Source organism: Vipera berus, assembly GCF_964194415.1.
Source record: "Vipera berus genome assembly, chromosome: 5".
NCBI lineage: Eukaryota > Metazoa > Chordata > Lepidosauria > Squamata > Viperidae > Vipera > Vipera berus.
In genome coordinates, this window is record NC_138207.1 from 30,134,530 (window position 1) to 30,160,877 (window position 26,348).

At 38.4% G+C, this 26,348-nt stretch overlaps 1 protein-coding gene across 1 annotated transcript in view; it reads left to right on the plus strand.

The window, feature by feature from the left end:
• Positions 1 to 26,348, plus strand: part of SLC9A9 (solute carrier family 9 member A9) — a gene marked incomplete at its 3' end in the record, with an annotated part of 226,386 nt that overhangs the window by 120,459 nt on the left and 79,579 nt on the right. Inside the window, exons 10-12 of the mRNA XM_081328638.1 lie at positions 1,184 to 1,297; positions 3,515 to 3,626; positions 10,534 to 10,687. Of these exons, the coding sequence (XP_081184764.1) occupies positions 1,184 to 1,297; positions 3,515 to 3,626; positions 10,534 to 10,687 (380 nt within the window). The remainder of the gene's footprint in view (positions 1 to 1,183; positions 1,298 to 3,514; positions 3,627 to 10,533; positions 10,688 to 26,348) is intronic.

A 26,348-nucleotide genomic window follows, 5' to 3' on the forward strand; every position in this document is an offset into this window, starting at 1 on the left:
TGAATTGGCTGTGTTCCAAATGAACAGAATTTTAGAGGCCACAAGAGTAGGTGGGATGGCAGGTCATGTGGAGTGTTACCTTCCATTCAATATGCTGGAAAATTAGCCAGCTTTTGACAAAAATGTTTTTGAAAATATTCTTTAAAACTCCCATAGGAGACAATAGAAGTAATTGTTTCCTAAGGGGATTTTTTAAAAATTATAACTACAAAATAAAGTGTTTTGTGCTAGGCAACTAGTGTTTCCATTATCATAAATCCTGTCATAGTCTATAACATTTTAGCCAATATATGTAATGTGTACTGTATATTGATGATTTTATAAGATTGTCAACTGGTATTCTAACAGTATAGCTATCCCTGTATTTTTGTATGTTTATTAAAACAGTTTTACAGATTTGAAGTGAGGTAGAAAATGTGGCTTGATTCATAAAACAGGAAAAAGCTTTTGCGCATTTTTATTCCTGGACAATGTACACTTGACGTATACTGCAGTAGAGAAGAATGGCTATTACTTAAGCAGATTTCTATATTTACCTATCATAGACAGCCCATACCTGATATACCAGATATTTATTTATCTAAACAGAAAAACAGAATGACCCAGAGCAGGCAAAAAAGCAGCAGGAGCAGGAGTGACTTCCAACTTCCTGCCAGCTTCCCTATTGAGTTTCTTTGTGGGAGTCTGGCAGGGAGCATCCTTCCTTTCCCTTTCCAGCAGGCAGGTAAGTGACTGCTGCTGACTGGGGAGGGAACAAGGGATTATGAGACTGGCTAGGAAACTGTCATGGATAGTTGAAAATAAAGATCATGTGACCACAGTAGCCCAGCAGCAGTCAGTAGGACTGAAACAGTAACAACTTTTCCAAATTTCATTCCCTCGGGAGTCTTGAGTCCTGGATTTTGGACACAATTTGTACGTAAAACTATTTAAAGTACTTGGTTCAAAAATTGTTGTCCTAGGATGCAGCATTTCGCCCATGAGAACAAGAGTTTTAGTAGCATATAATAGGCTAAACTACCTGCTTGTCATCTTGTTTATTGAACTTAATATTTTTTAAAAAATCTGAGCTGATTTGTGGATCATGAATTGAATGCCCAATTTGATATGTTTACCTTGTCCCAATTAGTACTCATTCATCTACTTTAACCTGGATGATAATTTTGTTTCTCTTTCATTTCAGTTGTTCGAGTTCATGAACTTTTTGACTGAGAATGTAATCTTTTGCTATATGGGACTAGCACTGTTTACATTCCAAAATCATATTTTCAATGCTCTATTTATATTTGGGGCATTTGTATCCTTTGTTCAAGTAACAGGAAATGCATTATACAACAAACATACGGAATAAGGTGGTTATTTTCATGATGAACAGATAAATTGTATAATTGGAGATATAAACCAGAATCCAGAGAGCTCAATGCGTATATAAAATATTTCTGCTTTTTATTTTTTCTGTGCAAGAATAGCCAATTCCTCATCATACAATTGCTAAGAAGTGAAGATATACTCTTGGATTTACTGCTGACATCAAGCATATTGCATGTCCTATGTTTGGAGACCACCTCTGAATGTGTGGTCATTGAATAAACCAATACATGAATAACTGCTTGAACGTGGTTGAAAACACAAATGGCATGCTTGTGCTGTTCCAATGATATGAATTTTATTACTACTATAATTATGTGCCATCAAATCATTGTTAACTTTTAGTAACCACATAAATTTTCTTTATGATGATCTGACCTTAACCTGATATTTAGATCTCCCAATGTGTATTCATCACCTCTGTTATTGAGTTCATCCATCTTGCTGCTAGTCACTCTTTTCTTCCATTTTTTCCATCTTTCCCAGAAAGAGAAGTCTGCAGAGAGAGGTCTTTATCTAATGTGTCCAAAATAGGATAATTTGAGCATAGTCATTTGTGTCTTGAGTGAGAACCTTGGATTATTTGTTCAATGAGCTATTTTTGTTTGTTGGTTTTCTTAGCTGTCCGTGGTATTCTCTAACATCAAAGTTCAAAAGTATCAATATTCTTTCTTCTTGTTTCTTCAAACTCCAACTTTTGCTTTAATAGAATGTCACAATGAATACCATAGTTTGTACACTTCTGATCTTTGTAGGTATAGACACACCACTGCATTTAAATATCTTTTCTAACGCCTTCATCACTGCTCTACCAAGAATTAGTCTTCAGTGTATTTCTTGACTGGTTGTTCCTTTACTGATGATAGTTAATCCTGTCTACCAATTCAGTATCTTCACTGTTAATTCTATTTGTTGTCATTAGTTGGGCTGTCTTTATGTTTAATTTTAGTCCCACTTTTTTCATTTTGCTCTTTAACTTTTATTACTAGAATGTGCAGATTCTTTGCATTTTTGGCTATCAGAGTACTGTCATCAGCATGGCACAGATTATTGATATTTCTTCCTTATTCTAAAATCATCCCATCTTCTCCCAATCCAGCTTCTCTTAATATATTCAGTATATAGAGAGTGAATAAATGAGAGAGTATACACCCTTGTTTCGTTTATTTGCCAACCTAGAACTAGTTTGTTTAACCATATTCTATCTGTACTATGGATCCCTGACCTGTATATAAATTCCTCATGAGGACAATGATATGGGTTTTTTTATCATTTTTCTGAGTCTATTCTACAGCTTTATGTGATCAACACAATCAAAACCCTTTCTATAATCAGTGAAGCACTTAGTGACTTCTTTTTGATATTCTTTGGCTTTCTCATTTGTTCAGCATGCATCAGCAAAAATTCTCATGTTTCTTGGCCCTTTCTAAAACCATCTTTACAATCTGGCATCTGTTTTTTCATGTATGACTATAATCTACATTGGATGAAGTGTTATTTTGCTAGCACATGAGATTAAGGTTATCATATAACAGTTTGCACACCCCATTAACTCTCCTCCTTTGCCCCCCCTAGCTTAATCTTTTCCAATCTATTGGCACTTGTGTCATTCTCAGATTTCCTGGTTCAACTTGGTTAGACTCTTTAGTGATTCTTATTTTTATTAATATTGGATTTTTTATCCAATATTAAGTCAACATATCATACCTAATACTTCTGTCTCCTATTCACAACAATACTTCTGTTTCCTCACAACAATCATATAAAGTGTGTTGGGCTGAGAGAGATTGACTGGCCCAAAATCATCCAGCTGAGGGACACCTAGAACTCACAGCCTCCTGGTTTCTAGGTGAGCATCTTAACTATCACATCAGCTGGCTCTCTTCTTTTGTGTTGGCATAAAAAAAAATTTATAGTGAAGATTTCCCAGTGTTCAAGAAACAATTATAAAGATTGTTTAAAAGAGTAAGATGCTTAAAGAAAGGGCAGACTGTGAGTAGCAATGAGAATGTTGTATTTTTTCCTACTCCATTTCCAGGTAAATCATGATTCTGCTTCTGAATTAAATAATATATTTGATTAATCTTGGTCTTATATCATACAGTCTTTCATTATTTTCCTCAGCTTCTAATCCCAAATAATGTAGGTGGCAGTTTTTGTAGCAAGAGCCTGTAACATATATCCAATATCATTCATTCTGAACCTGGGCCGAAAACAAAAAATTCCAAGGAACTTTCAACATATGATGATGTTCTCAGGTAAGCTGATTGTTTCTACTATGACACCCAAAAATAAAAAACCCAACCACATTATTAGCTAACTAAATAATATATTTTACACCTTGTAGTTTTTAGAGTTGTAATTTTTTAAAACTAACACAAACATAAACAGAAATATTATCACTGTATCATTTGTTCCAAAGGTGCTTTTTCCAACAGGCAATTGGACTTTCTTGGGGGGTTTTTTTCTTTGAAAATGTTTTGCTTGTCATCCAAGAAGCTTCTTCAGTTCTAACTGACTGGTGGGGAATGGAAGGATTTATATTCTTTGCAGACATGTGATCGGTCATTAGCTCTTTGAGAGTCATTAAGGTTTATGTCAGACTCACCTGAATTAAAGTGCAAATTGGTATGGAACCTTCTTGGGACTGCTGAAAGGACTGCTTTGTAAACAGGAGAATAGGTAATGTTGTATCCCTCCCCCTCTGTTAAGAGAAAGCTGCTCAATTTTAACATAGATGGCTTCTGACTCCTCTTTCCAAGCAGTGGTCATCTCTGCCCAGAATATGAACTTTGCTTCTGTCTCCCTTAACATCTACTGCATAATCCAGGAAGGCTAGTCTATTTTCTTTCAATCCTCTTGTCAGAACTTAAAGTTGCTGTCCACAAAGTAAATGTGTTTGAAGGCTTCCACCTCCACAGAAAAATGATAAGGCAAATTGTAATGTATTGGGCTTGCTTGTAACACCACATGGTAATGGCTAGTAGGCTGTTTAAGCTGGGAGCTAGCTAACGGCTCCCAGCACCTCAGACAACCCATCTCCAGCGCTGCTATTGGTTGCCCCTAGGCAGCGAAGGGTTGCTTCAAACCTATTGGCTGCTGCCTAGGGGCCAGGGTATAGATTGCTGCATCTGCAGCCCAGTTCTCTAGTTCAGATCCTGCAAGCAAAAAACCATGTTCTTTGCTGAACTCACTCACCTCGTCTTCATTCCTGCACAATGAACCCAGTACACAACACAAATAGTCTAGTCTTCCTGGATATTAAGGAAGACAGAAGCTTCACCACTGAAGTATACAAAAAACCCACAGAGAGAGATGAGTATTTACATTTTGATTCTCACTAGCCAGGCTGAAGGTTTGCCTATCAGCAAGGAGGGAAAAGAGAAAGAACCAAAACACATCAAGGAAGCCCACAGAACCTGTGGCTATCCTAATAGGGCCTTCATCAAATCCACAAAAAGATCCAGCAGAAGCTCCTTCATAACAGAGAAAGAGGAGAACAACAAATGGAGCAACCCTGTCATTTCATACATTGCAGGAATATCTGAAAAGCTCAGGAGGATTTTCAGCCAACACAACATATGGGTACATTTTAAACCCAGGGATATATTAAAGCAGAAGCTTGTCCACTCCAAGGACAAAACTGAGCATTGTGGTATATGCAGTACAATGCAGTGAGTCATGTGTAGTACACCTGTACACTGGGAAAACAAAACAACCACTTCACAAATGCTTGTCACAACACAGAACAAACTCAACAGGACAGGATTCAGCAGTCCATCTGCATCTGAAAGACAAAGGTCACTCCTTTGAAGACAGCAAAGTTCACATTCTGGACAGAGAGGACCACTGGTTTGAAAGAAGAGTCAAAGAGGCAATCTATGTTAAAATTGAACAGCCCTTCCTCAACAAAGGAGAGGGATATGACACCACCTATCTCCTTTTTACAACACAGTCCTTTGAGTGGTCCTAAGAAGATTTCACAATGCTTGCACTCTGATTTGGGTACAGATAAACCCCCAAGTAGCCTTCATGACTCATGGAGAACTAACAACAGACCCTCAGAGTGTTAATGATCAGATGACTGCAAAAAATATAAATCCATTCCCTGAAAAGGTGTATTGGATGAGACGTGAAACATGTTCAAAGAAAAAAAACTAGTTGACTTTTGGAAAAAGTACCTTTGGGATAACCATGATCTGGATGATTGAGAATCTCCATAGACACTGTATTCCTTGTTTAAAAGAAGAACAAGAAATGACCATTATACTGTTCTTGTAAGAAATGGGGAGAAATGTGTTGTATCTGAAAGAGAGCTGCTCTGTGATCATTGGCATTCACTGGGAAGGCTTATTATCATTTCAGAAAGGCTTGCCTCTATCCTCTGATGATGATGTGCAATAATGATTCTAATCACTTTAATTACCCGGGTGCAGCATGCCTATTATAAAAGTTTATGAAATGGACTTAAAGTGGAAGTTCACTTGGAGAAATGAAATTCAGATGGTATACCATATGGTTGTTTCATCTCTATTCTCTGGAGAACAGGTTTATTCATTTTGGAGGGTATATCTCTCATATTAAAATAATGTCAGATTTCCCCTAGCTTTGATGAAATAGTGGCCAGCTGTTTGGATATGGACCTCAGCATACAGAAATGATGACATACATTTTTCAGGAATGTCAACTCTCAGCTAAAAACTTTTGCATTTCTTCAGACTTTTTCAAATATTTATATTGCTTTAGCTTATGAGGCTGATTCCACTAGCTAACCCTATTTATTTTTACTCAAGTTTGGAAAGTGAATAATTGAAAAAATTAATTAAAAATATTGATAATCTCAAGACCAGAAATGGGCCTTTGAAGCAGTAAATGTTATTCTCCAGTTGCGGAGCATCTATCATAATTCATTTTTGTGAGAAGTGATTTGTATAGGAACAGACAGAAGGAATAGACAGAAACCTTGTGGTTCAAGAACCATATTCAAACAACACTTTTAGCAGATTGTGGAAGAAACATGACTGCTAAAATGGTTACAGCCAAAATCATTTATGTGACTCTTTTGAAAAACAAAGAAAATGAAATCAAGGTGTAGTTAATGTGGAATGCCATAAATTAAATAAGTTTTAAATAATCATTAATAATTAGTGGCAGCTGAATCAAATAAAAATGGATGGATGGATGGATGGATGGATGGATGGATGGATGGATAGCTTTGGGAAAGACATAATCCATGAATGTTTGTACTACAATAACTAATGTTCTAGGAACCCCAAGATTCTTTGCTATTTGGGGATAGAAGACTAAGAGACTATTTTTTGTGGAAGTTTTAATACATTTTTATGTTTATAACAGAAAAATAGTGTAGGAAGGACCATTTGGGGCATGATGTTCAAATTCTGACTTAGTGTGGGGATACTCAGGTGATGGCTTTTTGAAAGAAGACAGGAGGGAGGATTTGATAGCTAGATAGCTGCTGAATAGCAACTAAATGTTCATTTCATTTTCTTTGTTTTCCAGTAATGGAAGTGAGAAAATACTTTGTAGATATAAGTATTGCAGAACCTTGTCATCGTCTTTCCCTTTCCCTTTTATTTTTTTTTTATTTTCAGCAGCAATGAGGGACAAAGAAGGTGGAGAGGGGAAAAGCATCAAAAGCTTAAATGAGATTGTGCAATTAATAGTGTGTTTAGATTACATTTTTGACAGACAAGGCACATTCTGACCAACCTTCTAAACCTGGTTCTATGTAATAAATAGATGAATTTTAAATTTTATCCTGGAAAACAATATTCTCCATGATGTGACTGTATACTACAACGTTAGAAAGTTTTATTTGGCTTCTTTAGCCTTCTCAATCCTTCCATGGCTACCTCATCATAAAGGAGTGGAGTGTATTCACAGGAAAAATGAACAAAGACCACCAGGAATATAGATCAAGAGTATGTATTCCCAGCTGAAAGCTCAAGGATCACAGTGAAAAAAATGGAATTAAGATTAAATATAAAGGAGTCCAAACTAATCAAAACAGGAGATCAATTAGCCTTAGAATTTACAATTAAGACAATTAAATGGTGGTTAGATTCTGCCTTTAAAATTGACTATCAACAGTTAAGATGTACACCCTTAATTGTAACCTGGTAGGACAGCTACAAAGGAAAAAACAAAGGAAAAGTTATTCAGATGCAATGATGTATCTATTCCTACAAATATCAGTGGAAATAATATTATTCCATATTACATGTTATGGAAGCAGAGGTTGGATTTGAAAAAGCAGGATACAAATATTATTGACACTTTTGAATATAGTATTAGAGAATGCTCTTGAGAAGACAACCAAGAAAAAAAATTCATAAAGCAACTCAAACCATGGTTCTCACTAAAGGCACAAATGACAGGCTCAGATTATTGTGGGAAGACCCAACTTGATGAAGCATTATTACAGTACCACCAACATGTGGATTTACAAATAATTAATTTGCACCTTTCTCTGTGCTGTAGGACTTACTAGATAGACAGGGGAGTTTCATAGGAAAGTAGGGTGAATCACTCCATCAGATTTCAGGAAAGCAGGGGGGATCTGCAAGATATGTCTAGTGATCTAGAAGAGCTGCTATTTGAAGGTAAAGGAAAACCCTTGTAGTCTGTTCCCATAAAACTGTTCGATTATTTTCTTTGTGCATGAGAGGTTAAACTGAGTTTAACAAAGGAGGTGGTGTAAAAGAATGCAGACCTGACTTTGGAGGAAATATGCAAAAATTGTTACAAAACTTGAGCTCAGGTCATTACCAAAAGATTATCTCAACATGGCAAATTACACAACATAAGAAAGAAAATTAAAATTCTCCTTATCTGGTATAATAGGGAGGGGGAAAATTGTCAGATGTGTGTGTGTTTGTGTGTACACACACATATACACTCACATATGTATATGTGAGTCCTTCGGGAAAGGGCAGTATATAAATGTAATAAAATAAATAAAATAAATAAATAAATATGTATATATAAAATATGAATGCTTGGGAGCCAGCGTGTATTTACGATGGTTGCAAAACACCCAGGTCAAGTGATTGTCATTTGCAACCTTCCGGCCAGCTTCTGACAAAGTCAATGCAGGAAGCTGGATGTAATTCACTTAAAAATGATGCCAAAAATATTGTAAAATCAGGTGTGATTCATTTAACAACTGCCTTGCTTAGCAGTGGAAATTCTGGTCCCAATTGCAGCTGTAAGTCAAGGATTACTCATATAGGTTATTAATATATAACTGATTATATCCTACAATAAAGTAGGGTTCTGGTATTTCGTATGGTACCTGATTCCTTACCTGGCCTACTTTGAAGTTCTAACATTTATGTCCTCATCCAATGGAAATCTTTTTACATTCTTATGTGCTAAAGCATTCATCTGATTGGGATGGAGTTGTATGGTTTCTGATTCTAAAACTTGATTAAATTCTTTGTTAAAATTGTCTCTCTTTAATAAACAAATGTTCACAACTACGGGAATTTAACATGTTTATATAAGGATGCTTAATGAAAGGTTGATTTTAAGCTATAATAGGAAGATGCTTTTGCAATCTTGTGACCAAGTTAAAGCTAAACTCCAATGCATACAAAATAAACAAAATAGAAAAAATGATGGAGATGAACTCCATTCTATAAATCAGCACTGATCTATACAATAAATAAGCTACGTGAGAGTCAGCAATGTGGCAAATTTACAAAAGGAACCCTCATGGGTACTTAATACATAAAAGAAATAACTGTATTTTACACATGGAACAAGTCTTTTATAATACCTACATTTTTTTCTCTGGAAAAAAATATATGAAGCAAATTGTAATTTCAGTGTAACACAGTGAAATCATACACACACACACATCACAATAGGTTATGATCATGTCCATGCTGGAATTGTGCCTGCAATCCACTCTCACCAAAAGAGCAGAAGGCTCAGGACTTTTATCCATTTTTCCCATGGGACATTGGCATTTATACCATATGTTTAATTTACAGTCTTTGACCAAGCAGCAAACTAGATGACCTTAATTCATATTTCTGTGACATCCTTCATTTATAATTAAGCCAATACTTTCACATGTATTTACCAACTCCAGTTTAATTTCCCTGAATTAAGCAATATTCACTTCTAACTAATAATTTATTATATTACATGAAGTCACTTGATTAGATTTACTGCTGAATTTTTCTTCATGTTGTGGTCCACTAATGGAACAATTAAGCTTATGTTATGTATTATGTATTTCCACAGTCTCACCTTGCAGCAGCAGCAGCACTGACAGCCCCGCACAGCCGACCCACTTCTTCTGCGGCTGAAGAAAATGCCTCTGCAGCTGAGAATGGAGCTCAGGCCTGCATTTCACCATCAGAGGCCTTCCAGAAAGGCCTCTGCAGCTGAGAACCAAGCTACAGGTTCATAGCTTGGTTCTTGGCTGCAGAGGCCTTTCCAGAAGGCCTCTGATGGTGAAATGCTGGCCGGGGCTCCATCTTCAACTGCAGAGGCATTTCCTTCAGCTGCAGAACAAATGGGCTGGCAAGGCAAGGCATACCAGGCTGCAATGGTAAGAAGGTGCGGGGCACATGGGGCAAGTCCACCCCCCAGCCCCTAGCTTGACTTTTAGATGTGTGAGTCACCCCAAAACTAGGGCTTATTTTGGGGTAGGGCTTATATTAGGCCCACCCCCAAAATCAAGCTATGGCTTATTTTCGGGGTAGGTCTTGCTTTCAGGGAAACACGGTATTCATGGTACAAAATAAAAACACACAAGAATGAAATAATACAACCACACAAAATAAAATAAAGATGTCAATATGAAAGCAAAATATGACTCTCTGAAATTACTCTGTCTTCAAAAGTTTCCCAAAAACTAACAAGGAGTGAAGTAGCCAGATCTCCACTGGGAGGATATTCCACAGCATTCTCTGGATTTTTCCTTCCAAGCCTTATTGTCTCACCTGTATGTCCCATCCCTCATTTGGTCACTAAACCATCTCTCTCCTGTGTAATTATTTCCCTTCTTAAGACATAATCTGGAATACTCTACATTCTAAAATAATATATATATCTGAAACTTTGAGCTTCTTTCCAAATTTTTTTACAATATTTTTATGCCCTTTCTCTTCCCTTTCTTTTTTTCTGAAGGCCTACGTGGTGCAATAGCATTTGCGCTAGCTATTCAGAACACAGAATCTCAACCTAAGCAAATGATGTTTACAACCACTTTACTAATTGTCTTCTTCACAGTCTGGGTGTTAGGAGGTGGCACTACATCAATGCTTACATGGCTCCAAATCAGGTAAGTATCACTAGTTTATAATTTATTCTAATAAAAAAATTATTTGTTCATCCAATTATTTTTTACCTCTTTTCCTTTAGCAATACTCTCTCTTTGTTGAGGGAGGGGTTGTCATATATAAAGGATAGATAGCCATGAATAATTAAAAGGGATCTCAGTGTTGGTGGGTGAAGTTCTGAAATATTTTTAAGCATGTTCCCTGTTCTTACTTCTTATTTAACTAGTTTTTCTGGAGTGTGTATCTGGAGATGTGCTTCATATAAATCAGCCTACTTCTGTTTGGCACCCCAAGACTAGTATAATCTCAAAAGTTTAAGCTATTTTCATTCATTCTGGCAGTAATTGTGGTTCATTTGAAGACTGAAAATTTGAGAAAGAATGCTGTAAACTATTATATTTATAGTCCTAATTTTAGTCAGTATTGGTGCCTCCCTGCCAACTATTTCAGAGTTGGATGACAAATACTGTTTTTATTGCATATACTTTCCACATTGCTCATTTACTTTTCTTCTTGCTTCACCCTTACAACAGAAAACCTCTGCTGACAAATCACTATTATTAATTGGTTAATTTATTAAGTGTAGATTGAATACGTGCTATTGCACCGGGTTTTAATGGAAGTTGTCTTTTTGAAGACAGAAGGGGTTTTTTTGTAATAATTATGACATTGTACAATTTATATTTGTTGTAAATTGTAATTTAGATGCATCATTCAGAATGACTTTTCTGATCATAAATTATTTCATTTTACTGTTTAGTCAATATAAATCTAGATTTTTAAAATGAAAGATTATCTAACTGAGTTATAGTAATGTGTGTGTGTGTGTGTGTGTGTGTGTATCCTTTAAACAAAGATAATTAATAGTGCTATTTATCAACACAGTATGATGCATACTAAATTTGGGGAGTAGAAAACCCTGACAAACTAGAGATATTAAACATTAGATACAAAAATCCAGATGTGGACTACATAGCAACAAAGACTAATTTCTAGTGCTTCCATTTGGTCATCATTTAGATTCCAAGATTTACTGTAATAACATTCAGAATACACTGTGTACATTTGGAGAATCTGTTCCATAGGTTTAGTATATTACTAAATATTATACTGAGTAGACCAGGGAATTTTTAAAACATGCTTTCTATGGGACTTTGATTCCATCCTACCTGCTTTTATGCCATTGAGGACTTTCCTTTAAATCCATCTTGAAAATCTCAGCTTTAGATAGCCTCCTGCTAAATGAGTCTTAAATCAATCTGACAGTGGCAACACAGATAATCCTGCAGGTGTTTAAATCTGGTTCAGACATAAGTGTCTAAAGCCCACTGGCCATATGTATCTTGCTGTCACAGACTGGGTCTACCTTGGCAGCTGCCTAAAAGGGAAATAATACTTCCATTCAGAATAAGCTAGACTAGAGAAAGGAAACATATACCATTAACTAGCTTCTGCCTATCATGGTCAAAGAAGAGAACTTTTGTTCAGGGTCGCATATTCTATATCTGTAATTGGACATAGATCACTGAAAAAAATAATGATAGCTATCTAAAACAGGACAAAAAGTTTTAGTGTTGTTGTTGCTGTTGCCTCTCTTCCTTCATGGTATTTTTGCAACAGAGATTATAATATCTCTTTTCTGCCATATTAGTATTTCTATATTTCAACATAATTATCAATACTCAATCAACCTGTTAGAAAGTAATACAACATTCAGAACAGTGACAAATATTGCCCATTCATCAGAGTCTTCCAATATCAGACCACTGCAATATTTCTAAAGGCCTTACTGGCCTTAGGGACATAGTAAAAAGTTGGTTTCTTCCATTATCCCTTTGACAAACCTTCTCTTCAAAGAGTGCCTGATGTTAAGAGTTTTCAAGAATGGAGAAGTAGGCTTTAGTGACCAAGCAATAAGGAATTAGGAGTTAACATGAGATTTTGCCTTCAATAATAAACTTCAGAATGATTCCTGAGAAGCAGTTCCTGAAGCCATAGGGATATTCTATTAAGGAAATTAATTAACCAATTAATCCATAAGTTGATTATATTGGTAATTTTTAACTTATGACCCCAATTGAACCCAAAATTTATGTTTCTAAGCAAGACATTTGTTAAGTGAGTTTTGCCCCATTTTATGACTTTTCTTGTCTCATTTGTTAAGTGATCACTACAGGTGTTAAATTAGTAATATGGTTGCTAAATGAATCTGGTTTCACCATTGATTTTAACTGTCAGAAGGTCGCAAAAGATGATCACATGACCCTGGGACATTGCAACTATCATAAATACAGTCCAGTTGCCACTTGTCCAAATTTTGATCATTGATGGTAGAAATGCTGCAACAGTCATAAGTGTGAAAAACAGTCATAAATCACTTTTTCAGTGTCATTGTAACTTTGAATGGTCACTAAATGAACTGGTGTAAGTCAAGGACTACCTGTGATATTGTCAGAGTTTCAACTCTAGAAAAGTAGCATTGGCCACTATCATTAATGGGTTGTTGTGAGGGGTAGATGGTGGGACCATGGCCATCCTTATTCTGCTGTGAAGTGAAGATACCATCAAACATAGTATCTGTTTTAATTGTCTGCAAGAGTTGAAGACATTGTGGTGATTCTGCTGCAGTCTGACTTGATTGATCCAAATTGTGATTAAACGGAGAAACCTGGCCCACAGTCACTCAATTATTGCATGTACCGTGGCTGAGTTCCTTCTTTAATCTTACTTAGTATTTGTATTAATTGAATAGATAATGTCATATGTCAGTCAGTTTAGGGTTAGGTATTATAGATATGTAGATGATATTAGCTATCTATTCCTACCCAGACTGAATAGAACATGGTAGAAATTGAGTGGGCTTTGTATTTCCCATTGAAACCTACAGTATATTGCAACTTAAAAACAGTTGTTAGTAATACAGCAGGATTGTTAATAGGGACATACACACACAAATACACACATTCCATGCAGAGTTCTAAAACTGAAGCCCAAAAGAAGGGGTCTCATAGTCCAAGGGAAGAAATAGAAAATGTTTGAGGATTCAAGATGGACCGTGCTTAAGTAACATAATGTACCTGAATACAAAGTTGTACTTAGTATATACCTTGTTAGTGAATTCTCTATCAAAAAAGATATCTAAGTAGAAAAATTGTATTATGAAAGAAAGAAAGAAAGAAAGAAAGAAAGAAAGAAAGAAAGAAAGAAAGAAAGAAAGAAAGAAAGAAAGAAAGAAAGAAAGAAAATAAGCTTAAAAACATTGTTTTCTTAACTACCACTCTCAAAAGAAGAGGATGAAATTAGAATTTCCTATATAACTTTATTTTTTTATCTACAAATCAGTGTCATCTCTTAGTGATCATATTGTTAAAATATATCTGTGAACTTCAGATAAATCCAGCTATTTTATAGTATATTTAAGGAGTCACTTAAAAGGTTTTAATAGTGTCACCAAGGAAGAATGTTCTTGCATTATTGCTTTGTAATTCAACTATTTCTAACCGCTGATTCTATATATAGTTCAAGCTTTTTTTGTTTACAATCATGCCAAACTGTTGCAATAAAACACTAGCTGAAAATAACTGCATTGGAAGTATAATAAAGAAGCTTAGAAAAACAGCATGCTGACAAAATCTGTATTGGTGTAAAGAATAAACAAAAAAATGTCATGACCCACATACAGTACTATGTATGAGAATTGTGTTCCTTGGATATTTTTATTGCTTTTTCTTATCTTCAATGTCAGCCAAGTTCATTGTAATTTGGAAATACAACTCAAGCGTCCATCATTCTTATCAGATTTACCATGGTTTCATTGGATTCAGCCTGTGAGCTATTTCATTCATAGATAGATAGATAATTATACAAAGATTTAGCACCAACAAAATCTCACAGCATCAAGCAACAGGCTTGCAAACAGAAGAACAGCATATGAGTCTTCTGCAAATATTTTCACTAAACACATATAAATGTATTTAATAGTGGATTTTCCTAGCAGATGCTCATCTTTTACTATATTGTCACAAAGAATCTTTGCTTTTCAAACTGGAGATTTATCTGCAAGCTACAACTGTAGCTTTTTCATAATGAACTTTTAAAATCATACGTAATGAAGTGCCTTATTCATGTTATTTCACCTACCCCCAGTGCCTTATGTGGGAAAGACCTCGGGAGACATGGAGAGATGCTGCCTAGGATAAAAGAGGGTGTAGCCCCAAGCTGGATAGTGGGTGGAGCAAGAGGCTAAGAAAGGACCTTGCCTAGTTTCTCAGGTGGTAAAGAAGATGGCAGGAGAGCTGTACTTTCAGACTTGCAAGATTCTATTAATGTAGCTTTACAATAAGTAGAATTAGCTCATCTAGTGTTCCTGTCTGGTCTGCCCAGGAAGGCTGATACCACCCCAGAAAAATCTAATAAAGATCCATACAAGAAATTCTTCTCATCCAAATTCTAAATATATAAATGTTAGATAAAATTTCCATGTTTTCTTATGATCAACAGTAGGATGTATTTAAATTAAAAGTTCCTTTTTGTTATCATGGTAATAGGGACCAACATATATTTGTCATAATTTTGCATCACACACACACACACACACACACATAAGTGTGTGTGTGTGTGTGTGTGTGTGTTCTTATGCTGAATCTATAGCTAATCAATATTTAGGTTAATTAGCACAATATATTTAATTTTCTTTTGATTGATACATCTCCGTGAATAAACTGCTACATCACATCAACGTCTAGGATTTTTTTTAATCATTATTACTCTAGGTCAGTGTTTGTTAACCTTGGTTGCAATGTGTGGACATCAACTCTCAGAATTCACCTGCCAGAAAATGGTGGTGGAATTCTGGAACTGAATTCCACATATCTTAAAGTTGTCAAGGTTGAGAAACACCGGTATGGCTGTCTTTTCAGTTGCTTCATTTCACTAAGCATTTTGGGAGACCAAGAAGCTGGTTAGAATCTTTCATTGGACAGAGACCTCATAAAAGCATTCTCATCCACTTACCATCTTCACATTCCAGTGATTAAACAGTGTAAGATGAAACTGCCAGCACATTGTACAATGAAAGCTGTTATATTTTCAGTGCCATTATTTTAGAATATTTCCCATCTTCCCTAGAAACACTTTCTCCTTTTATTCTTACCCAGACACATTCAACAAGATTTCCATTCTCCAATTTATGAATTTCTGGGCAGGTATAAACTGTATTTTATGTCTTCTATCTCTATTCTTGGTGTATGTATGTAGAAACATTTGTGATTATAAGTGACACTCCCTAGTAGCTTCACAGCTGCAATTTGCTCCTTGACTAATACTACTACCATAGAAACACCATGAATTTGACAATAGGGAAATATATGACCTGTGATATTACATTGTGTAGTAATGTTAAGTGTAGTAATGTTAAGTAGTAAAGTTAAGTTCTTTATTTTCCCTTATTATGGTTTTTATGTGGTAGCAAAGCATTTTCTATATATTCTGGCTATCTCCTCATAGTCATTTCAGCTATTGTACTCCAGAAAATTCTTTAGAGGATGTTTTCAGATATCATATTGTTCTCCAACAAAGTCTTCATATTTATTTTATTTTTATTTTAATTCCATTTATATCCCGCCCTTCTCCGAAGACTCAGGGCGGCTTACAAGCTTAGCAATAGCCTTCATTCTATGTATATGCCTGCTTATTAGGGCTTTCGGGGGGGCCCAAGGGGCATTATTACAAAGTCAGCTTATTGCCCCCAACAATCTGGGTCCTCATTTTACCTACCTCGGAAGGATGGAAGGCTGAGTCAACCTTGAGCCTGGTGGGACTCGAACCTGCACTAATTGCAGGCAGCTGGTGTTACTTAAGGAGGCATTAGCCCACTGCTCCACCAAGGCTCACTATATGAAGGGCATATATACATTTTCTAAATCAAAGTTATATAAAAGGCTTCTTTTTGGGTCCATAGAGTCTTTTTGAACACGGCTAGTTGAAATGAATTGATTTGACATCTCAGAATTCAGTATAATTGAATCACTTTGTGTCCTAAATCAGAAGATACTGAAAAAGAACAGCAGTGCTTTTAGGAACATAATTTTGGTTACATTTATTGGCACGCATGAGTGTTTTCTTTGATGGGTCAGATACAGTTCATGATTTTTGAAGTTATAAAAAACTATTAGTTGAAAAAAGCTACTGAGAATAAGTTAACCAACATCAAAGGTATCACTAATATCTTGCATATTACTCCTAAACAGTTCCATTTTTAAGTATTCATTTTGGAGTCAATATAGCAACTGCTTCCACTGAATCAGTGTATTAGCTAGCATTGCGTATTATATGCAGCATAACATTTCTCATACATTTATTTTATTTATAAAATTTATGCATCTCCCATCTCACTATCCAAGTGATTCTGAGAGATTTACAAATGATAAGTGTAATGTATTGGGTTTGCTTTGTTAAGGGAACACCATGTGGTAATTTCTGGAAGGCTGTTTGAGCAGGGAAGCTGGCTAACGGCTCCCAGCTCCTCAGACAACCCGTCTCTAGTGCTGCTATTGGTTGCCTCTAGGGCGGAAATGGGATGCTTCAAACCTATTGGCCGCCGCCTAGAGGCCAGGGTATAAATTGCTGCATCTGCAGCCCTGTTCCTCAGTTCAGAGCCTGCAAGCAATAAACCATGATCTTTGCTGAACTCACTTGCCTCGTCTTCATTCCTGCGCAACGAACCCAGTACACAACACTGGTGATGAAGGTGGGATTCTGCTTCTCCTTTGAAGCTGAAAGTCACTAGGGGAGAGGCAGCGCACGCCTGGTAGGAAAACAATTTTTCCCCCCTATGGTCGGCTAGCTCAGCCATGCTAGCGACCACGTGCTAGGAGGAGCAATGGAGGAGCAGGATTCGAAAACGCTGAGAACCAATCACGAAGACCAGCAGAATGCCCAAGGTCGGAAAGCTGAGAGAATTCAACATCAAGCAGCCAGAAGAGTGGCCCTCGTACCTGTCCCAGGTTGAGAACTACCTTCGAGCGAACCAGGTCGCCAAGGACAGACTGAAGGCTGCCACGCTACTCTGTGTGTGCAGCCCAGCAACGTTTGATTTAACTGAGAACCTGTTCACACCACGCCATTGGAGTCTGTATCCTTCGCGGATTTGAAAAAGAAGCCTGGAGAACATTTCCAGCCAAAGATGTCGGTGATCGCTTGGCGCTATGCCTTCGAGCAAAGAATACAGCAACCGGGAGAAACCGCATCCAAGTACATCACAGCCTTGAGGCAGGCCGCATGCCTGTGCCAGTTCTCCAATATCTAGGAGAGACTATGACAGGGCTTTTCAACCAGTGGTACGGGTACCACCTGTGGTACATTGGCACCTGGCAGGTGGTACGTGACCATCCTAGAAAAGTGGTAGCGGGGGAGGGGAATGAGCTGAACCAGTGGCAGCACCACACAACCTTGAGCGAGAGATGGCTGGAGCTTCAGGGCTCTCAGGGCTCAGTGGAAGTGCCAGGATCAGTGCCAGGCTCCAGCTGGAGCTCGGTGCTGATCCCAGCATGTCTGCTGATCCCAGAAGAAGTGCTGATCAGCTGGAATGTTGCAGCATCTCCAGGGTCTTGTGATTTACAACTGATTCATATTTATGATGGTCACAGTGTCCCAGGGTCATGTGAAGTGACCAAAACCTGCTGCAACCACCCAGCGGGGGGGAAATAAAACCAAACTCCCCCCACCCAACCCCCACTGCCAATCCTCAACAGAAATGCTCACAACAATGAAAACCTCAGACAGGAGGAAAGCACCACCTGGCCTGCAGGCAGTGTTGTGATTCAGCGTCAGCCTGTGGTTCGGCAGGAACAGAACAGGCAGGTGTCTTGCTCGGCTGTGGCTTGGGGGCACTCTTTTCAGTGCCATTGTAACTTTGAACAGTCACTAAGTGAACTGTTGTAAGTCGAGGACTACCTGTACTTCATCACTTTTTTTCCTTTTTTGGGAGGGGGGGTCATGAAGTTTTTGACACCTTGCTAGGTGACTGGTGGTACTCGGATGTTGCCATATCCTAAAAGTGGTACAATGGGTGAAAATGTTGAAAAGGCCTGCACTATGAGACCGGCTTATCTGTGGCCTCCGCAACCGAGAGCTACAGCAGAAGCTTTTCGCCAAAGAGGTCCTATCGTTTTTGGACGTACAGAAGGAAGTCATGGCGGATGAAGCCACTGGCAGAACCATACGAGCTATTTGGCCTGCCAAAACTGCACAACGCGAAGAAGCCATCCACTATGAGGACGCCAAACACACAGAAGGCTCCAAAGAAGGCACAGAAGTTGACAAGTTACACAGACAACCCGACCAACAGTGTCACAGCAACAAGCAACAAGATACTATTTACAAGGCAGATCCCTTGCCTAGATGTCCAGGTTGTGGTGGCTTGTAGGTTCCAGACAGCCACGTGCCGGGCCTGCGGGAAGACCGGCCACATCGCGTCCATCTGCAGAGGTCGCCAGAGGCACTGGCCTGTGAATTGCCAGTCAGAAGATCCGACCAGTAGAGGTACTGGGGCCCCAGGACCATACAACGTGGGGTTTTGCTCCAGCTGCAGAAGCATTTGTCGTACCGGGGCCCGCCGCCCGATTAAGCCCAAGTATAGACTTCAGGTGGAGCTGCAAGGGGTCCCCTGTAAGATGGAGCTGGACACAGGCTGCGCCATTTCTATTATTTCCCTTGAAACATTTAATTTCGTTTGTAGTCGCAGTAAGAGATGGGCAAAGCTGAGGCCTTCTGACATGGTACTAACTGATTTCCAGAATGCCAGAGTCGCAGTCAAGGGTGAAGCTACTCTAGCCGTTAAATTTAAGGGATTTTCAGGACACCTGGATGTTGTCGTAGTAGGGGGCCAGAGAACGAACCTAATTGGGCTCGATTGGTTTGATGCACTAGGCATCCAAGTAACCGGAATCAACCGGACACAAGTCACGAGTCTAGCGACAGTATGCGAAGAATTTGCAGATGTATTTGATGCAGCTCGGGGAATATACACGGGCTCACCAATAGCATTCAAACTAGACCCAAACATAGTTCCCATCAGGATTAAGCCTCGTAGAGTCCCATTTGCCCTCAAGCACAAAATAGACACTGAATTAGATAAACTTGTTGAACAGGGCGTCTTGCAACCAGTAGATGGTGGGGAGTGGGAAATTCCTATTGTAACACCACTAAAAGCCAATGGGGAAGTCAGAATCTGTGCAGATTATAAATGCACAATTATCGGGCCCTCAAACGACACGCATACCCAATTCCAGTAGTAAGCCACATCCTGGCATCCTTGCAGGGTGGCACCATTTTTGCGAAATTAGATTTGGCTCAGGCCTATTAGCAACTGCCTGTTGATTAGACCATGGCTGCAGCACACACAATTGTAACCTACAGGGGGCATTTAAAGTAAAGTGCCTGCAATTTGGGGTCAGTGTAGCCCCGGGCATTGTTTAGGGCATCATGGAACATACACTCAAGGGCATTCCAGGGGTTTGCCCCTATTTTGATGACGTGCTTATTGCCGGAGAATCCACTGAGGTGCTAGCAAGGAGGCTCAGAGCCGTCCTGCAAAGGCTGCAAGAAGCAGTCCTCAAACTTAAAAAGAATAAATGCAATATTGGGATCCCTTCGACTGAATTCTTGGGGTTTCGCATTGATGCTGATGGCATCCACTCTGCTGAGTCTAAAGTAAAAGCCATTCAGATGGCACCTAGCCCTAAAACAAAAGGAGAGCTGCAGGCATTCCTGGGCCTCCTCAATTTTTACCACCATTCCTTCCTAACAAGGCTGCAGTGGCAGAGCCATTTCACAGACTCTTAGATAAAAATGCTCCATGGAAGTGGAATAGCATTCACAAAAAATGTTTTCAGGAATTGAAGGCACTTCTGTGGGTCAGTTCCACCATCACTCATTTCAAGGAGTCTAAACCAGTTTGCTTAGTGGCCGGTGTGTGGTGTAGTTGGTTCACATGGTGTGGTAAGATGGAGGGTTTGTTGTCACTGTGTGTTGGGGGGTGGGAGCACAAAGGGAGGCTCAGCTAATCTCAATGTACACATAGTTGTACTTTGACAATAAAGGTTCATTTCATTTCATTTTAGAGAAAGATGGAACTCAAGTTCCAATTGCTTTTTATTCAAGGATACTGTCCTCTGCTGAGCGTAATTACTCTCAAATTGACAAAGAGGCATTGGGCATTGTAGCTGGAGTTAAAAAATTCCATGACTACTTATACGGCAGGGACATCATGGTCTTCACAGACCATAAACCACTTTTGGGGTTATTCACTACAGACAGACAGACACTCCACATATTATCCCCTAGAATGCTGAGATGATCCATTTTTTTATCAGCTTATACGTTTAAGCTGATTCACAAACCCGGCAAGGATATGGGCCATGCAGATGGCCTGAGCAGGCTTCCACTGCCACAAATTGAACCAGATCTAGCCCCAACAGTCTGCGTTTTGTCCAGTTAGGACTTGCCAGAGTTTCCCCTCCATGCAGGGGACATAGCCGCAGAAACAGCAGCAGACAAGACACTAAGTGCTTTCTTGGGTACACATAGGTTGGCTAGATAAAAGCCCAGGCCCTGAGTTTCAGAGCTATTTTACAAGAAGGCATGAGCTATCAGCTTACAAGGATTGTATTCTTTGGGGGAACAGGGTCATAGTTCCTACTTCACTAAGAGACAGGGTTTTGCAATCACTGCATGAAGGCCATCCAGGTATTGTTCACATGAAAGCATTGGCTAGAAGCTATTTATGGTGGCCAGGATTAGATAAAGCCATTGAGGCCCAGGTGTATGGGAGTTATGCATGCCAGCAATCAAGGCCTGAAATTCCGCATGCTCCAGTTGACAGGTGGAAGGAGACTCACACTCCCTGGTCTAGGATTCACATAGACGTTGCTGGGCCCTTTCAGGGACAGCTCTTTCTTATAGTGGTCGGCAGCCACTCTAAATGGCTAGAAGTTATACCAATTGCAAACATGACTACTGCTAGGACCATCCAGGTGCTGTGGCAGAATTTCAGGCATTCCTGAGAGCAAACTTCATTAGGCATGTGACGTCGTCCCCCTTTCACCCATCTACTAATGGTCAAGCCGAATGCATGGTGCGTACCACAAAAGAGTTGCTGAGGCGTATAGTGACTGGGGACTGGCACCACAGACTAGCTGATTTTTTGCTTTGCCAACATTCCACGCCATGCACGGCTACTAGGAAAAGCCCAGCAGAGCTGCGCTGGGGGAGGCGACTGATCACAAAACTGGACAGGTTGCACCCAGACCAGGTAGCAGCAGAAGCTTCTCTCCCCAAACCCCCGAGGGGGCTGCAAGTGGGCGACGGGATGTGGGCCAAAAACTACAGGCATGGGAACTTGTGGGTGCCAGGAAAAATCACTAAAACATCAGTCCCTCTCTCCTACAAAGTGGGCCTAGAGGGCAGGCGAGTTGTCCATCGCCATATTGATCAGCTTAGGAAGCATTTTCCAGAACAGCCACAAAGCAAGGACTTCGTCACAAGTCCTTACCAAGGGCCGCAAACTGGCAGCCAGGCCGATCCATGCATAGACTCTGAAGGCTCAAACAGCCAAAGCAACTGGGAGTTGGCTGTAGGGGAGGAAAGCCCGGAAGTGCAACATGGGTCCCCTGACAGAGAAAGCCAACCTGAGTTCTACAGCCATTGTGCTAACTCTGCTAAACAAACTGTCTCTGGGGTGGGCCAACCTGAAAAGGCTAGTCAGGGATCACTGAGCCATCCTGAATCGCTTGAACTGAGAGACACTGGTCTACCCAGCCTGGCGGGCAAGCTGGTAGGCCAGGAAGTGCCTGGGTCCCCCAGGCATTCCACAACGGCTTGCAAACCTCCTGCTTATCTGGAAGATTTTGTCCTGAAATAATAAAGATATAATGTTGTATGTACCTTATTGTACTGCCTGCTTATCTACAAGATTGTCCTGAACAATTAAGCTATAATGTTGTAAGTACCTTATTGAGCTGCTAGCTAGGAAACACCTGTATTAGCTAAGAGGAAACCTGTTTTCTCACACCATTGTTATACCTTTTGTAAAATTGTATTGCTGTAATTACTTTCTGTTGTTGCTATAATGCTTGTTCATTCTAGGGGGGAGGGGGTATAATGTATTGGGCTTGCTTTGTTAAGGGAACACCACGTGGTAATTGCTGGAAGGCTGTTTGAGCAGGGAAGCTGGCTAACGGCTCCCAGCTCCTCAGACAACCCGTCTATAGCACCGCTATTGGTTGCCTCTAGGGCGGCAATGGGTTGCTTCAAACCTATTGGCCGCCACCTAGAGGCCACGGTATAAATTGCTGCATCTGCAGTCCTGTTCCTCAGTTCAGAGCCTGCAAACAATAAACCATGATCTTTGCTGAACTCACTCGCCTCTTCTTCATTCCTGCTCAACGAACCCAGTACACAACAATAAGTAACACTAAAATACACCAGGCAATATCTGAACTTAAAGCAAATAAAAGGTAGGAATACATTTCATGCTTTCAATGCATATATGAATTATTCCCACATGCAATAATATTTAGACTCAAGGTTAACTATACAGTTACTTTGCCAACAAGAATTCAGTACTGGGTATGCAGATAGGCTATACAGCAAAATAGAGTAGCTATATGATGCATTTTCACATAGGAGTTTATGCTGTGAATTGGCATGTTTTAATGTGTGAATATTCAAACATATATACATACCCACACCTTCTGAGGTTCCTAGCATAAGGATGATTTTATCCTGATATACATGGTATGCTATAAAAAACACATGAACACAATAGTCATGTTGGCCGCATTTGGCTAATATTATTCCTTTAACAGGTTTGTGGTATTTAATTTGATAAGAGATTTACCAGGCAATTCTAAAGAGACACAGTGAGAAGCAATAAGGTAGATATCTCAGCAATTCTCTAGTATCTGAGAAATATCCATTCAATTTCTACTGCCACCTTATTAAAGAAGCCATAAAGGCAACATTCCTATACGTATACATTACTAAGTCATAATGAGGTTTGCTTGTTTGTAGTTTAGCATGTTTATGAACCTAGCCAATTTGGTTTTCCAGCCTTGGTTTATAGCTTAATGAGTTGCATGAACTAAGCAAATTTGAACTAGTTAGTAAACACTTGTTAGACAAACTATATCTTACCATGTTGTGTGATCACAGTAGCTCCTTCCTTAGTTTTAACATTATGTATATGTTGATACAGCTGTAATATAATAGACAGCATGAATATCACTAATAAAGGAGAATATTTGTAGATGATAATGTTACCTAGTTTGGGTAATGAAATGTCTGCAAGAAAACAACTAAGCTCAGAGAACATAAAGGACCCTTCATCTCATTAATGATTCAGATTCATTGTCTCTACACTTCTTAGATCACTGAGTAGTCAACTATATAGCATGCCTCCTCTCCAGAATTTATGTCATATGTGAAACAATTCCCAGAGGGTTTATGTTTATGTTGTTGCATGCAACTGGGCATGCCAGTAAGAAAAGTGGGAAGAAAGATAAAGAAGATGCTACACAAGCATTCCAGATCCTGGTTTTTCCAGAGAGATCTGAATATGTGCTCCAGAAAAGAATTACATATTTGATATCAACAACATTAAATTGGGAGCATGGAAAACCATACTTCACAATCTACAAATATCATAAGGCATCAGTTCCCCCATGCTAATGAACAGATGACCAGCATAAAATATAATGCAGATTCAGGCAGCTCTACCTTACACTGAAAATATTATTAAAAAACTGTGTGAAGTAGATTCTTTACTACACATTTTTACCATTCTCCTTATTAACTGAATAATAATATTGGTTTCATTAATAGTGATCCATATAAAAATATCTGTCTATTCAGAAAGACCATGTTTGCATAACCCACTTAGCACAGTCTTGCAGTTTCACTAGGTAGATAACAGATAGCTTTGTAACTTTGTAGCTTTGTAACATATTTAAATGTTAATATTGTACTTTAAATTCATCATATCCCTCTTAATAGAGATTACTTGATGTAAGAAGTAACTGAACTGCTTAGAGTAATTCAAGCTTTGAAATCCATCAGTGTTTTATATTCATTCTGTACTAAGATTGCAGGGATTCAAAGAAGCTCTTTTGCTAAATTGAAAAGCAGTGGAAAAATCTAATGACATCATATCTACTCATGTTATTATTCCTTTAATGGAGTAGTTTCAAAACAGTTGCATTCTCAGTACTTCAGAAAGAAAAGGTTTGACTGAAGATAGTTTTGATATTTTTTTGGATTTTTTTAAAAGGTAGAAGGGGGACATAGCATCAAGGTATCTCATCAATTGACAGTAAAGCATTAACTCAGAATTAAAATTGGTGATATTTTTTATAAAATGAAATCACCAATTAAAGGCCTGTTTTAAAAAGACATAGTCGCGGAGGCTTTTTAAAACTGATAAAGAGGTGTGTGTCTTCAGTTCAGCAAGAAATTCATTCCAAAAGAACTGAGCAGCAACAGAGAAGGTTCAAGCAAGTCACCTCAAGAAAACTCCATCCAACTATATATGTATTTCCTCAGATGATCACAATAGATTGAGGGAAAATTATACAGAAAGAGTTGCCATCTTCCGTTATATACTAAAACAGGTTAGATGTGTATTTAAAGTACTTGTTAGCACATTCTCTGAAATCCTCAAATTAATGTTGTTTTCATCTAAAAAAATGAAATATATTTCTTTTCTCCTGGACAGAATGATGATAGTCAGCTAATATCATTCTTCCATAGAGATGAAAAAATAATTTCCTCAGAGTGACACATACATTGATTTGCTATTGAAAAAGGAAATACTATTCTGGCTATGTATGGTCATAATTTTCACTGAGTATCAGAGCAATGTCATTTTGACTACAATGTTTATTTAAAAACTGTTAACTGAGATTCTTATGTTATGAGCTTTTGCAGCATAAGTCACAGTAATACACTGATTAATTTTTCATTAAAATAAAATCCTGTCAAAGTAGCTCAAACATCATTCATACAAGTGAATGATTCATGAGTTCATAAGCAAAGAAATTTGGATAGGAATTGAGATTAATAGGAACTACACATCAGCTTCTGTTTATTTGCACTTAGATACATTTGCATATGAACCCACTGGATTTCTGCTCTTTTCATCTTGCAGGTTACTCACCCATTTTCTTTCACCAAAACATATTTCTGACACTCCTCTAAATAAGTTAAAGAAACATGTTCCATTAAACTTTCTTTAATTTAGCATTTTATCTAGCAAGATAAATTTAGTTTTAAGAAAATTCTATCTCCCCCACCCACCCTTCTGATGATTCAAAGATCCTGTAGAGCCTGTAATTAAATGCAATGTTCCTAATAATTAACACATTTGTTCTCTGTAAATTTTTAATCAAGACTGGGCATGTTAATAGCTTGCCCCTGTTTTTAAGACAACCATGCCATTTTTCCCCCATATAATGGTCTGAGTAGAGATACAGTAAAAGTAACAAAGGGATGGATGACTCACCTATGTTGTGTTTTATGTACTTCTCACAGTTTGACTATGCATTTTGTTCTGTAGTGATTTTTCAAAGACAATTTCACTAATTAATTTTGTAATTAGTGCTTGCACAC